The sequence below is a fragment of the Lathamus discolor genome, chromosome 6 (genome assembly GCF_037157495.1).
Source record: "Lathamus discolor isolate bLatDis1 chromosome 6, bLatDis1.hap1, whole genome shotgun sequence".
NCBI classification, from domain to species: Eukaryota; Metazoa; Chordata; class Aves; order Psittaciformes; family Psittacidae; genus Lathamus; species Lathamus discolor.
Window position 1 is genome coordinate 52,961,343 of NC_088889.1, and position 15,532 is coordinate 52,976,874.

The window sequence follows — 15,532 nt, forward strand, 5'->3', positions numbered from 1 at the left end:
AACTGGTCTCCATTGGCACGAGGTCATCATAGAGCTGGAGAAAAATGAGGCAGCTGTGGCAGATGAGATGAAACGAAGGGTCAGAGGGGCTGAAAAGCTGTATGTTGGTCCTCGTCTTGCTATTCACTTGTGGTGTTTCCAAGCCAGGGCGTGCTGATTTGCAGCACCGCAGGCAGCTATCAGGAAGGGCTCTGAGCTCCTGCCTTGTTTAGCAGCAAACGCGTGGTGCCTCTGAAACCTGGCTCTCAATAAAGACCCTGGGAAGTGCTGCGGTAGCAGCAGGTTCAGACTGCGGCAATTTATTTCTGTCTTCAGTGCTGGTCCTAGCAGGGGAGGGGGACCTGCCTGCTCAGCTGCCTTTGACTCCTTGCCATTGATCGACCATTGCAGGAGTCGCTGAGGTCTCTGCTCTTAAATCTGGATCTGCACCGTCCTTCACGGCTGCATGCTGCCCTGACCTGCAGCAGCATCCCTCACTCCTGCTTTAAATCTCTTCCAAGCAGGCACTGGTGACATTAGCATTTTCTCTTGTCAGCCTGTAGGGACCCGGAGCACAGCCCTCCTAAGGAAGGAATTAACCAAGCAGCATCAGTTAGCAGAGGTATCTTTTATTGACCGTTTACAGAATACTGTAATACAGAATCTGTTCAGGGGACGTAGGTGAGTTCTCCAGAAGGTGCCTTCCTTCTCAGCATTGCCAGGAGATCCTGAGGAGAAACCTGCCCTGTAACACTTTGGGGCTCCCTAGCATGAGCTTCCTAACACCCTCAGCTCTCCAGGGGTTGGGAGTTGTTTGAACATTGGATGAAATTCAAGAGAGGAAAAGGAAAAGAGACCCCCATACATCAGGAGGTGGTGGGGCGGTCTGAACACACCTGATATGTTGTGAGCCAGCCCTGCCGTGGAACCCATCCATCGCTGCATGTGCCTCCTGCTCGACAAGACCCCACTGCTCCCCAGAGTTCAGCTCTCTGCTGCTAGGCATGCGTGGCTCTGGGCTTTGCACACTCTTGTCACATGGCTTGTTGACCCTAAAATAAATATTTCTTGGTCTATTTTTCTCCCTGTACATGTGCTGGAGACCCTTTCCTACAGCAGGTCCCATACTGTTTTTGGGGGCAGGAGGGGTATGCTCAGCTGGGCTGACAAACTCTTTTCACTTTTGTTTATGTATTTATTTGGCTCTTCTCTTTATTTTTTTTTTTTTGCAATAAAGGTGGAGTATTGTTTTATTTTTTTGCGTCCTTGCTACAAGAAACAACTGCAGACACTTCTGGCATAGAGGCATTTTGGCGGCAGCCACTGCTGTTGGCCTCACTCTAGTAATCAGTGAGGGGGTATCGCAGGAAGATGAAGATAAGGATGATACAGAAAGTGGCAAGGGCTGAGCTGGTGATGTTAAAAAGACGGGCTGTCTTGGCATCTTCAACTGCTCCATTTAAGTCATTGAGAAGTTTCTTGTCCCGGACCTGAGATACACACACACACACACAAAAATTAAATAAAAGAATTGGGAGATGTATAAAAGACAAAGTGTTTCAAGCAACACTCACAAAAATCAATTCACTTGCAGGGTACCTGTACAGCAGATGAGGGCTGAGCAGTGCCTCTTTTCATTTGGAAGTGTTCAACGTGTTCAAAATGTTCAAAGAGTTCAAGGATAAACACTTTGAAAGTGTTCAAAAACCATGTAGATCATGTAGATGAGGCGCTTAGTAACATGGCTTAGTGGTGTACTTGGTAGTCCTGGGGTAAAGGTCGGACTTGATGATCTTAAAGGTCTTTTCCAACCTCGCTGATTCTATGATTTAAACGCTTGGGGTGCCATAAAACACCCCAAGGTGTGGTTTGCATTCCAGCTCTGCTATGGTTTGAGCCTGTGAAGCCAAGCATTGCAATACCTGTGGGCTGGAAATCCCTGGAAGCAGAGAAGACCCATTGCTGTTACCGACCAGGCAAGCCAGGTCCCTATGGCCTCTGGGATGGGGCAGTGCCGTTTGAGCCTGAAGATGTATAGAGGAACTGAGATGCCATCATGCACCCCCTGCACATGAGCACTCAAGCATCCTTCCCTCCATGTCATAGCCCTCTGGCCCTGCAGCCCCAGAGTTCACCTCACCCGGGTCACGAGCAAGAGGGCTGGCTGCAGTTCCAGTGTGCATCCCCATGCCTCTGTCTGCACTGAGGGGCTGAGTGGGTGAGCGCTGGCACAGCATCCTACTGCAGCTCCAGGGCTGCGCACGAGCCTCCAGCATATTAAGCAGTCCTGGGTTAATGAGTTCCTTTTGCAGGTCTGATGCAGCTCATGCAGCGCCTCTGCCACAGGCAGTTTTGGATCCTGACAGCTCATTCTGCTCTGTTCATTTCCCTGCAGGCTGGGACATTCATGCGTTTGCTTCGGGGCAGCCCTGCAGTGGGTAAGGATTGTGCGTGCCTGTGTCACTGGCCTGTCCCCCTCTCCTCCAGGCAGCCATGGCACCAGCAGGCAGTGGATGGCACAGCTAGGCAGTGATGCCACTAGAAGGCAGCAATGGCATTACCAGCAGTGGATGGCACTGTAACCCAGCGGATGGCAGCAGATGGCACAGCTAGGCAGTGATGCCACTAGGAGGCAGTAGATAGCACAGCTGGACGGTGGACGGCACAGCTGGACAGCGGATAGCACTAGCAGGCAGTGATGGCACACCCAGGCAACTGATGGCACTGCCCACCAGCAGCAGTTCATCTGCTTTTTGCTCAGGCTCCATCTCTTCCTAGCAGGTATGTGTCCTTGCCCCAAATTGCCCCTTCAGCCAGCACTCAGCTGACGCAGGCAGGAGTCACATCCCAGCCACAAGGATTTTGGACAAAGGGACCGGGAGATTCGACCCCTCTTCCCTTTCCCGTATCCGAGTGGGGTACCCAGGGGCCACATGGCATGGCACGGCAGTTCCTGCTATACTGCCTGCTTTGTGGCCAGAGGGTCAAGGCTGCTGGCCCCGTCCTTTGCTGCGCTGCCGGCAGTGCGAGCGCCGCCAGAAGCTGCCGGCCTGACGCTAGATGTCGGTGGCAGGCTGCGAGAACCAGCCCCGGAGTCCTACCTAGAAATACTGAAAGGCTGTTATGGACCAGGAAGCTTTCCAAAAAGACTGTGATGGATTCAGACCACGTCCTAATGACTTTTTCCTCTCTCCCTCCTGCAGTGCTTACCCACGGGGCTGTCCTGAAAGCCTTCTGCTTGCTGGGTATTGGGAAGGGCTGCTGAACCCCTTCATTTCCATTGAGCCATGCTGGTTCATAGGGCCTCCAAAACCAGATCTCAGACCCTCAGGCAATGTTCTCTCAAGGACCTCTGCACAAGCACCCTCTGCTCTTCACTAATCCCGGACTGTGGGTACGAAGGCTGCATCTGGCACGAGGCCTGCAGGAGCTGTCACTGGCAGGCACGTAGGCAAGAATGAGAGCTCTGATCTCCTCCTTGTATTAAACCCTGCAGCGCCATGTCCTTGGCCTCTGTTACATCCCACTCCTGGGAGCCAGGGCCATCCATGTAGCTCCATGGCAGGCTTGGCCGTTGCCCCCAGCAGTGGGAAAGACCTCTGGGAAGGCAGCAAGCTGGCAGCCTGAGAGCCTGCACGCCTTTCTGTGTCAGCTGTGTGTCCAGGGTGATGCACCTTTGAAATTATCCATCGGTTTAGCATCCCCCAAAAACCTCCATGGCACAGGAGTGCCAGGCAGCTGGCACATCCTTGCCCGCCGAGAAGCGCAGAGGTCCCTGCAGCCAGAGACCCACAGGCACTGGATTTGGGACAGAAATCCCAGCCGCTTCTCACAGGAGGCTCTTTAAAGCTCTCTCATGTGCTTTCCTCTTCCCAGTGGCTGCCAGAGGCAACTATGCAGAGCAAATGCCTTTTGACCCTTCCTCCACTGCAAGCCACCCTGGAAGAGGTTGCTCTCTGCCGCAGGCAAGCCAGTGTTTGCCATCAAGTGTTTGCCAGGCAGACACAGGTTTCTCCAGCAGAGCAGCATAGCCAGAACACCAAGCTCTGCAACTCTCCCTGCAGCAAGCTGCTTTCTTTGCCTTTGTGGGGCCAGTTCCTCTTGGCCTCAGGAGCTCTCTCCCACTCCTCACCTCCTGCCCCTCCTGTCCCCAGGGCACCCTGCCACCCTCATTTCCATGCCCTACCCTCTCCCAGCAGCCTCTTCCGCCTGACAGTGGCTCACACTCGTGACCGACGCTGTAGCTCTTTCCCACGGCATGCTTCAGCAGCGCCTGACCTACCCTTGGCCCCACTCCAGTCCTGCTGCTGGTAAGCATCGCTAGCGAGGGCTGCCTGGGGCTGCCCCTGCCCCAGTGCCACCATTTTCCTCCCAGTTCCTTTTTTTTTGTCCTTCCCATCTCTCCTCTTCCCTCCTGTTTGGGCCCAAATGATGGTTCGACAGCCGCCTTCCACTCCTGCCGAAGGGTACCCAGCTGCCTCCTCTCTCTGCCCCACCGGCTGGTATCACCTACTCCTGCCGAGCCCTGCGTTACATGGAACTCTGTCTTCATCCCCCATCTCCAGCAGCCCCCTGTCCTTTACCTTCCCTAGCTCTCCTCTGTCTGCTCTGGCTTTGACCACCCACTCCTTGATCCCTTTCCTCTTCTCCCTGGCTATCTCCCCATACACATATAGCTTCAGAAGTCACCATCATGCAAATCATCCCTTATTGTCCATTATCATTTATGTTGCAATGGGGCCTCTGAGCACCAGATAAGTGGCAGGGTCTCTGCAGCACACACAACATAAAGGCATTTCTCCTTCCAAACCACTCACAGGCCCGGCCTCCCACATCTCTCCAGTGCAGCCTCTCAACATCTTGCCTCTCCTTGCACCCCCAAATGCTTCCAGATGTCTCCCTTTAATGCCCCACTGCGGCATCTAAGCCAGATTCTGGAGGAGGAGCTCTCTGGAGGAGAGCTGGTAAGTCTTTAATCTCTTTCCCTGCTTTGTCCTAAAGGAGATGCCACTGTCTCTCTCATAGCCCAGCCTCAGCTTTTCCTATTTTCATGCTTCCGTGGCCACCATTATCATAATGCGCTGGCAGCTGGTGCACAAGCCCAGGAAGCTGCTTCTTTCCACAGGTCCTCAAGGTCACCTGCTTACCCCAGACCCAGGTGTGGTGTTTTCTTAGTCACAGACTCTTTTACCATCATCACTTCGACCCTTCTCACCTTGCCTACAATTAGATGGGGGCTTTTGGCCCTGCTTTGCACTGAGATACCTGATGTAAGGATAATTACATCTCTGGCTGCAGGGCTTCCCCACTCACCCCAAAGTCTTGTGTGGTGGACCCTTTAGCAATTCCACCTTGGGCAGTGCAGAGCTTACCCCTGATCCAGCTTGGCAACTTCTACAGTTCCTTTCCTCTTCCTTGCCTGGCCTTCCATGAAACAGCCCGCGTTTGTGCTTTAATGCGCAAACCTTTCTTCCTTCCCACACCAGCAGTGGCCTTTCCTCCATCCCTGCTTGCCTGTCACCTCCCTACTGCTCACCTTGTTCTCCACCATCTCCAGCATGCTGATGCCAAAGAACTCTTTTCTCTCCTCCCTCTCACCACCGTCCCCTGTCCTTCCTTCCCTTGAGGTTTTGCCTTCAGCTTTCTCTCCAAGCCCTCCCTACTTCCTGCTCCTTCACAGCTCTTTCCCCAGCTGCCACCTCCCCTCTCTCTGCTCTGGGGCTCAGCCCCTCTCATTTTTAGGAGTAGGGAACTTGTTGTGTGAATAAAAAGTGCTGCCTCAGCTTGCAGGAGGAGACAAATGGTTTGTTGATAACGATCCTGATGAGGCTGTATTTAAGGCAGCCTGGCTTTTAGCATGCAGCCCACAGCTGCTTGTCTGTAAACTGATTTCTGTGCAGAGCTCAGTGTCCCTAACATAAGGAGCTCTGGAAGGCATCCTTGGGTTTATTTGCTCTGTGAATTGGTCAAGAGCTCTTCACCCTGCCTGCACTGGTGTCACGGGGCTGCCACCTCTGCGTTTCACCCACCTCCATAAGCCATTGCTCCTCCTGAAAAGCAGGCTGAGAGCTTGCCTGAGAGGCCAGGTGCCACGGCTTCTCTGCTTCTCAGGGTTAATAAATAGCTATGGATCTGTGCCCGTCTGCTTCCTCTTGAAACAGAGAAGATCAACAAGTGACAAGAGGGGAAGGCAAACAACCATGCCCACAGCTGTGTGCTAAGGGCCAGGCAGAGAACAGGCAGGAGAGCTCATGTCTCCTGGGTGCTATCACACTGCATATTTCTGTGGCCTCGAGGGGTAGGAAAACTGGAAGCAGCCCTGCAGGCTGCTGGTGGGGCTTAAAAAGCCAGTGGAGCTTCTTGACATCTTCATCTCCACACAGCTACAGCAAGGCATCTGTATCACTGCTCATCTCAGATCCCAGCTCCTCTGGCATAATGGATACTGAAAAGGATTTGGGTCCCCCCAAATTGGACCTCCTAATGAGTGAAGTGAGATCCCCTGCCACCAAGCACTGATGCATCATTCATTACTGCTTGGAGCTGGGAAAGAGGGAGGCAGAGACGTGCCAAATAACAGGCCATGGCATTTGCTCCTGATCAAAAGCAACCAAATCCAAAGCATTGCCATTGGAGCAATCATCACATCTGTGCTGGGCTGGGGTTAAGGAAACTTTAGGGTTTCTAACTTCCGTGGTCCTGCTATTCATCTCTTCTCCACCAGCACCAAAACACTCTTACGGCTGGTTACATGCTTATGCTCAGGCTAACCTTGAGAAGCCTGAGATGCCAGAAGTCACCCCTGAGGTATATGCAAGTCGGTGTGACTCTGCTGCAGCCCCGCAAGCTGTGTCTGCTGAGGATATGGCTTGCTACGAGTGTAAATGAAGATGCGGTGTGCCATCGCATTCTTACTCAGAGCACTTGGCTGGGATGTCTGTCACACAGAGTACCTGGCTTGGGTGTCACAGTCTCTGCCCTCGCCTGACTTCATGTGTTTCTTTGAATAAGGGCATATAAATTCTTTGACTCTGGGGCGGGTTTTTGATATATTTTAGTAAACGGTGGTCACCATGAAATAGCATTTCCTTGCAGAAGAGATCTAGAAAGCTGTAGCTCATGTGCAAAAGGCCAGGCAGACATGGAGGCACTGCTGGGTTTAAAACCAACAAAAGTGGGCATGGGGAATGAGACAGTTTTACGGTAACATTCAAGTGTACCTAGGCATACATCTGTCTTACAGTGTGGGCTTTATGCTGCTGAAACTGGTGGAGATACTACAGTGTGCTAAGATACTTAATGAAACCTCTCACGGACTTGGGGGACGAAGGATCTACTGTTTTATTAACAGCATGAATCTGGCAAAAGCAGACGACATTTATGGCAGGGTATTGAAAAAGCTATCTCTGATAATGAAATGATTCCTGAGGTTGCTAGATGTTTCAGTTATTTAAAAGAAATGTGAAAACCATACCCCAGGAACCTTTTGATGCCATCAGTGGACTGATGGCCCTTCAGCCAGGAGCCCTGTGCTAAACCAGGCAAGGGCTCTGCAGTCAGACATCCCAGAACAGGCTCAGGGAAGGGAAGAGGCTTCTCCCCTCCTCTCCTTCCCACAGCACCTTACTTGGTCTCTGCAGAGCACAGGCATCTTAGGGAGGCTGGGACTTAAGTATCTGCTGCTCAATTGTCCTTACATTTATTGCGAAGGAGCAAGAAAAGTCTGTTTAAAGAGACATTTGTCCCAGGGTGTTTCTTGCTTCTGCTTTCTCAGAAGTTCTGGGATAAAACCTTACTGACTATAGAAGAGACGAAAACAACAGGTTCCTGGAGAAATAACTCCAGCATCCAGCCTAGCCAGGATGTTGTGAAGGCTTTTGCAGTAGGTATGAGTGAGGAAGGATCCTGTCTTTCTCAGCATCCCAGCGGTCTTCCCCAGGGCAGATCTGCTGCTTCCCCAGCATCCCTGTTGCTTCCCACCACACATCCTGATAGCAGCCCGTGAAGGCACCTGCCATCCTTTCAGCCACTTGCTAGCTCTGTCCTGTGCCTCTGAGGGACATTTTGTTTCTATTTCCCCCCCACCACAGAGTCACAGCTACCGGGGAGCTCCAAGACCAGAGCAGAGTTATTTCTACCCGCTCAGCATTGCATCTATTCGGGTACCACCATTATATCCAATCAGCTGCCACCTCTGCAGTCCAAAAGCCAAGGCTGGGTTTTGACAGCCATCTTATATATTTTCCTTTCTCTGATTTGGACCAAATTTGACAATTTGCCTTCTCTCACCATTGCTTCTTTTTTTCACAATGGAGTTTATATCCTCTAGACCTTTGCAGCCAGATGCTGAGCTCACACCTCTGCCCCGGTGATCCCAGGTTACTTCTGGGCTTTGTTCTTCCTTCCGCCTCGTGCCAAGGATAGTGAAGGGTCCAGCCTCTAAAAGCTCTGCAGGTGGTAGGCCCTACTCCATCCTGTCCCCTGGGTATTGGGTCAGTTTGGTCCTCAGGCTGTCCTGCCCCCCTGCTAGCTGCAGCTAAGGTATCACATCTACCCAGATAGATACCTGCTGCACCTACCGCCATGTCCTGGTGACATGACACCATTTCTTAGCCTGCTGCAACCATGCCTCTTGCACAGGAAAGATACTGACCGTATCTCAAAGGCAAATTCAGATGAGCAAAGACATGAAAAATACGGAGGAAGCCAGTTTCTTCCGTAAAGGGCTGGAAGAGTGGGGGGTGTTAAGGGACTCTCTCCCTCCACTTGTATTAGGCTGCCGCTGCCTGGATTTGCCCTTGGGTCAGTCCTGTTTGTGGTGATGCTCAATCCCAGCATGATTTAAGCTATTAAGGAGCTTGCCCAGGCAGCAAGGTCCAGTGAAACCTGCTACATGGGTGGTGGCTGTGTGCTCACCTCCCATCTTGGGGAGGCGGAAACTGAGGCAGGCACCATAGTGCCATAGTGCTGGGTTTGCCTAGAGCATGGGTCTGCAGACTTGTCCCTCAGCCTTTCTACCAGAAACCATGACGGGCTCAGGAGCAGCCTCCTTGCAGCACTGGGCACTCGCAGTCCAGCTTGTGGGAGCTGGATGGGGTTAATTGATCTGCTTCTGTGATGAAGCCCGTCTGCGCCCTGGCCTTCCTCTAAATGCTGCCTGCCAAAACAAATCAGCTCGCTCCTGTCGGGGCCACCCAACCGCCCCGGGCTCTCTGCGCATCCATTCAGTTTGTTTTGCTTCTGTCAGGCCGGGAAGGGGAGGGCACCCCTCGCCCCTCTCTCTGGCAGCCACTGAGGGGCTGCCTGTTTGCTGGGTGCCATCCCTGCCGGGCTGCTCTCCCCTGCAGCTACTGGGAGTAACCTGTTCCCATCCCCATCATGGGCTGTGCTCCATGCCACCGCCATCAACATAGCTCTATTTCCCTCTAGATCTGACACTGTGTGAAGCCCCCCTGCACCCTCTTCCACCTCCCTGGCAACCTGGGGCTTGTTCTGATGATGCTGGCAGGTCTCCAGGGCTTGCCTTGGGATTTATAGGGCTTGGAAGCGCTGCGGGGAGAGGAGCTGGCCACCAGCTGGTGTTTTAGTTAGGAAGAGGGCAAGAATTAAACAGGCAGGATTGCCCTGCACCCTGGCAGCTTCTCCCTTGCTGCAACTTGCCAGGCACCAGCTGATCCCTGCCCACTGCTTCTTACTGCTTCTGCCCGACCATCTGATGCTGTTGGGTCCTACCCTGATGATCTCTAACCAGCAGGATCCCAAGGAAGGGACCGAGTGCTGGGGTACCTGAGGGCGCAGCATGAGCCAAGCCAGCCCATCATCCTGCTATTGCGGTACAGGGGAAACTCCGAGGGTACCAGAGCAAGTCAAAGTACCTCCTCCCCACTCAAAGCAACACCCCTATCTCCAAAACACCTCTGCTCTCCCCATCCCCATCCCCAGAGAATGGGACCTCTCATTCGTGTGGCAAAAATGTGGTTTACATCAGGCGTGACCCCCAAACACTCCCCCGCTCCTCCAGCCACCCATTACCCTGTGATGCATGCTCAGTACTCACTTTCAGTGAATAGGCCAAGGCGATGAAGCCGAGGCAGCAGAAGTTGAGGTATACAAAGTTGAAGATGGACCAGAGATAGTAGTCGTTCACCTCGGTGGTGTCAGGGTAGATTTCAATGACGGTGGTGGGGTTGGTCATCGTCTTCTTCTCCACCGAGTGCTTGCACGGGACCGCCGGTCGCAGGCTGTCCCCTTTGCAGCTCTTGCTCTCCATGAGATAAACGGCAGAAGAAGGAGACAGGACCGGCGAAGCTTGCCGGAGAGCCGGGGGCTTGGCGATGCAGGCGAAGCAGCCCTGCGGGGGGCCCTGGGGAGGGCGCGGGGTCCAGGCCGCCCCCTCGAAGGGGCACGGCGGGCCCAAGGGGGGATCCTGTGTCCTCTCCGTGGTGGCTTCCGCGGCGTCACCGCGCTCTGCCCTGGCAAAGCAAACTCCCCCGTAAAAAATGGGGGTGAGGGGATGGGGGGGGAAGAGAAAGAGGGGCTAAGAAGTGGAAAAGGAGAGAGGTAGGGGGAAGGCAGGAGAGAGAGGGACCGGGAGACAGAGGAGAGAGCGGGGAGAGGAGCGAGGGAGTGGGGAGAGGAGGGCAGGCGGAGGGGCGGAGGGAGCACCGCTGCGCCCGGGGACCACGGAGCCGCCGCCTCGGAGCGGAGCTGCCGCCGGCCGCGGCCCCGCGGCAGGGGCTGAGGAGCGGGCAGCGGCGGGCAGCATCCCTCCGCCTCTCCCGCGGCCTCCCCCTTCCGCTGCCCGCTGTCCTGCGTGACCGAGCCGCGAGTGGGGAAACAGATAAAAGCAACATAACGGAAAGAAATGCAAGCAGAAGGAAACACTTGGGAAGAGCCGGGGGCGCTCCGCCGGAGTTGCCGGCTTAAACCGGGCTGCACCCCCAGCGAGCCCTCCCTGCCCGCCTGCCTGTCGGTCGATCTGCCTGTCTGCCGGGGCCTCCGGCTTTCTGTCCCATGTCGGGATGGGAGCGGGTCTCCCGGTGCGGCAGCCCACCCCGGCCCCTCGCCCTCCCTCCTGGGGATATTTTTTTGAGGGATTTCCCCCCCTTTTTGTTTTTTTTTTTTTTTTTCTTTTGGCCGGGTCTCTGCGGGATTCCAGGGGGGATCGCATTTCCCGGTTCCTTCCACCTGCCAGCAGGTTTCTTTCCCACCACCCCCTCCCCTTATTTTTGAAGGGGAGAATATCGTGCCCGGAGAGGAGGAGAAGGAGGGGTAAGAGGGGATGAGGACGGGGATATAGGAAGATGTTCCCCCCCTACCCAAGCTTTGCAAATAGGAAAGACTAGTCCACCTCTGGCTGCTCTTCCGTCCGTCCATCCGTCTCCTCCGAAGGCATCAGGAGGAGCAAGGGATACTCACAAGGAGGGATGCGGGGAGTCGCTGCATATCCGGCTCAGCACTGCCTCCGGCTCGGCTTCCTCGGCGCTGGGGTTGCGGAAGGAGGGGGGAGGGGGGGCACCCATGGACTAGCGGTGGGCAGCGGGGGTGTTCGGGAATGGGAAGATCAGCCTGCAGCCCTTTCCTCTCCCCCGAACATGCTCCACGCAGGAGAGCTCCTCCGTGTCTCAGCCCCACGGGGACGTCACCTCCTGCTTGGAGCATCCTGGTAGTGCCTCACTGGAGAAGGGCATCTTCTGGGCCCTGGCCGGGCGGCTTCCTTGGTCTTCCGGAGGAGGTAATCGGCCCGACTGTTCCCTGCGTCACCCACAGAGACCTTTGCAGTGGGGACTCGCTGAGGGTTTGCTCCCATGGGCCCGGGTGAAAACCTAAAGGAAGAGTGGCACGGGCGTGTGGGGACGATTGGGACTGCGTGACAAGGGGAGGTGACAGCAGCACAGCGGTCGTGGGGGATGAATGGAAAGGGGATAAATCCTGCGTGTGGGGTGATAAATCCTGTTGGCACTGAACAAATCCCAGTGTGGGCAGGGGAGGGAGCACCCTGGCAGCAGGATGCAGGGCATGCGGCTGCTTTAGGGGAGGGAGGTGGGGATGTCATGAAGGATGGACAAGCGCAGGAGGATTTGGCCGTGCCTGGGCTTGGCACAGGATCAGAGAAGTGCTTGCTGCCTCCCTTTGCCAGCTACTCTGGGAGCTGCACGGAAACTCAATTCTGGGGTGCTGTGGTAGCATCCCCCATGGGATGTGATGCTGGAGAGCAGCTGGTGCCGCGCAGGGACAGCTTGCAGGTCATTCAGGAGGATGCAGCCATGGCATGCGGAGGGTGAGGATGTGAGGACACGCTGTGTCATGCATGTGGCAGAGCCCGGCCCAGCACAGGTGGCCTTGAGGCAGCAGCCAGTTTGGCTGTGGCTCTAGGGAAGGGGAGCAGAGGAGTCCCAGAGCGCTGGAAACAGGCTGGGTCAAACAGAAGTTTGTGCAAGCAGTACCTGCAGGGGAAGGGAAATCCTCTGGCATTGCCTTAAGCCTACCCACAAAGTGCTGACCTAAGAAATAAAGATGGTAATTCATTCAGCTGTTCACAGGCAGGTTTGGCTCCTGTGTAGGTGCGCGCACCCTGTGTTCATCCCCGTGGGTTGGTGTGATGCGAGGGGACTTCTTGCACATCCACAGCACTCCCAGGCTGGAGAGGGTCCGGGCTCTACAAGGCCGGTTTAATCCTGCTGTCCTTTAACCAGCCTGTGCTGGTTAGAAAAGGACAAATTGCCTCTGGTTCAGGATTTATCACTGCTGAAGTGCTGCTGGGTTCTGCCAAAGTAAAGAGGGTTTTATTAGTGCCACAGCTGCCTGTGATGAGACCCAGGTTTCTCTCCAAGAAGCTGCTAAGAAGCAGAAGCAGTGCTGGGGTGAGAATGATGTTCCTGTGGGATTAAGAGGTTTGCAGGAGAGGCAGAGCTGCAGCCAGCTGCCATCAGCTTTTCTGAAGGGCTTGGACAATCCCAGGCAACTCGTGGCTGTGCAGAGCTGGCTCAGGAGGAGCAACAAAACTCCTTGGATACAGATTGGTGCCTATCATGGGAGCTACTGATGAGCCTGCTGTTCATTTGTCTGGGGAAAGTTGTGTAGGTAGGGCTGCTCCTCTTCCTAACATCAGGCAGGGCTGGAGGGTGAGCAGAGGAAAAGGTCAAAGAGGGCTTCTGGAGGAGGCAAGAGGAGGCAGCAGGGTGGTGTAGGATAATGTCAGATCAACAGAGGTGGACACATTCCCTGCTGTGCAGCAGGCGAAGTTCAGGGAGGCTGGATGGCTGCTTTTACTCTTCTCCACATACCAGGTCAGCCCTACAGTTTTCAGAGAGCATTTGGGTCTTTGGGTTGGTAATTCATCATCTTTCTTGATGTGAAGTGTGAGCAATGAGAGATTTATTACTGTGTATCACAATAGCACATATACAGCATCACCAGTTCTAAAGCCAATCATACGACTCTTCAAAACCAGGCAACAGGCTTAAAGAAAAAAAAAAGGCTCAATGAATAAACCCCCTTAATATTCAGTATTGTTTTAACTCTCCTCCAATTTTCTGGGAGTCCTTCAAGGTCATGCATGCAAGCCCTCAACCATAAGGTCTAGGACCACTTTCCCCTCTAATAAAAGCTGGAGTGACTATGTATAGTCATCCGTATTACTGTGGTGTCAAGGCCCACATCCCTTTGTGTTAAGCATGAGACGAATAGGAAGGATGTTTCCTGCCCCAAAGCAATTCTCCTGTAATCTTGTTAGAGACATGTGGGCTGTAGCATAACCAAGTACTGTAAGACCCGTGAGAAAGTCTTCCATATGAGAGCCTGCTCCAGCTCTCTGGGAAACCATTACTAGGACCTGACCCTGCATTTTTCTGAAGGAGAAAGCCCATAGCCTCCTGAATACTCTTTCCTATTCTCCTAGAAGATTCCTCAGTGGGTTGCTAAGCCCTATAAGCAGTAAAGTAGCCTGAGCCTTGCAGGGGAAAAACCCATCTCCCCACTCTCCCTTGATCTCTGTCTCCTGTCCTCTAAGCTTCCAGTCTGCGCTCCACTTCTTTTCCTTCCCAAAGGAACCTAAAAATAAATAAATCCAAGAAAGAGCGGAAAAAGAAAAAAGCCACCAGCACCCAAACCAATGTGCTTAGTCATTCATGGTGAGTAAAAATAGTTTTCCAAATGAATGTACCGCTGAGGCAACCAAATGAGCAAGTCATCTCCAGAAGAGAGGGGTCTCATTCTCCTTCTCCCCCGGCAGGTCCTTGTCTGGATGGGTTTTTGGCAAAGCAGAGCTGGTTGGAGAAGGATCAGGCCCATGAAAACAGACCTGAGGGTCAGGGCCAGGCGCCCTACTATTCAAGGGGACACATCATCAAAACGCTTATCTTCTTTGCATCAATGGAGACATTTAGCAGAGTGACTTACCGAACTGTCCTGTGCATGGGGTTCGGCAGAGATGGTGCAATGAATGGTGTCAACCTGAGGATCTGCTGGGTAAGATAATGTGGGGCTGTGTGCAGGCTGCTCGTGGGGTGGGTTGTGCTTTGCTCCCTGCTGGAAAAGCATGGATAGACAATCCTGGCTCTTGGCTTCTCCAGCTCTTGGCCAAGATGAAGCCTGTGGCTGTTCTCGCTGAGACATAACATTCAGAACTCACGGCATGATTAAAGGCTTAAGCACAATCCCCCCAGCAGAAACAACACCCTCATATTCCAGTAGATAAATACTTGGCAGCAGATGACTTGTTCTCCCCTTGGGCTATTGAAGAACAGTGGACTGCATGATTGGTTTCCAGGACCCAGCCAGCCCTTCTGGGTTAAGTAATTTCTTTAACCTTGGAGAACAGCTGATTGGGGTATTAAGGCATCCTGGGGGAGCAGAAGCTTGGGATGTGCCAGTGGGGAAATCGGTTAAGCTTTCTGTGTGCTTAGATCTAGGCTCAGAAGACTGGATGGGACTTGCCTGCATCTGCCTTGCTTATGTAGATGATGCTTTTTTTCAAAGCAGGGATTAGCTCTTATCTTATACCTGGCACATGGGGCCTTCATTCTGCATTGAAGTCTCCAGCAACCGCACAGCAGCACTAGGGCTAAAAAAATCACCCAGCGAGGCAAAAGGGATGGATTTTTCTTACATTAAAAAAAAAAAAAAACCAAACCCAAACCCCATGTTCCTCACCACCAGGCTCTGGGAGCATGAACTCCACATCCTAGATGGTTTTAGGCTGGACTTAGAAACTGGAGTCCCACTTTGGCTGTTGCGGGACCACTCTATAACCCAAGTCATGTAGGAGCTAGTTTTGGCTGGCCCAGAGGAGCCCCTCTTGGAGGGCTAGCCTTCACAATGCTCAGCCAGGAGATGAGCCCCAGGAGAAGCCTGTAGGCTAGGAGAGATGCTGGGAGTGCCTGCTGCACCGGTAGCGCTGGGTCAGGCTGCTGACACTGCTACGTCACCCTGCAGAGGCTGGGTTATGTTTTAATACATTGAAAAAGACAAACCCAACAGGCTCCCAGCACAATTCTTTACCAGAGAGAAGGGAAGGATGCCCTTCTGAAACACATACGAGTCTACATGAGTG

At 53.6% G+C, this 15,532-nt stretch overlaps 1 protein-coding gene across 2 annotated transcripts; it reads right to left on the minus strand.

The window, feature by feature from the left end:
* Positions 1-595: 595 nt before the first annotated feature.
* Positions 596-15,528, minus strand: IFITM10 (interferon induced transmembrane protein 10). Of its 2 annotated transcripts, none has more exons than XM_065682740.1 (3): positions 11,398-15,528; positions 10,037-10,451; positions 596-1,469 (listed from the first exon to the last, which is right to left on the minus strand). In XM_065682740.1, the coding sequence occupies exons 1-3, from the start codon at positions 11,499-11,501 to the stop codon at positions 1,320-1,322; spliced, it is 669 nt and encodes a 222-aa protein (XP_065538812.1). In that variant the 5' UTR covers positions 11,502-15,528; the 3' UTR covers positions 596-1,319. The 2 variants fall into 2 exon arrangements, with proteins under 2 accessions (XP_065538812.1, XP_065538813.1); XM_065682741.1 differs by having other exon boundaries at positions 11,330-11,480.
* Between the last annotated feature and the right edge of the window lie 4 nt (positions 15,529-15,532).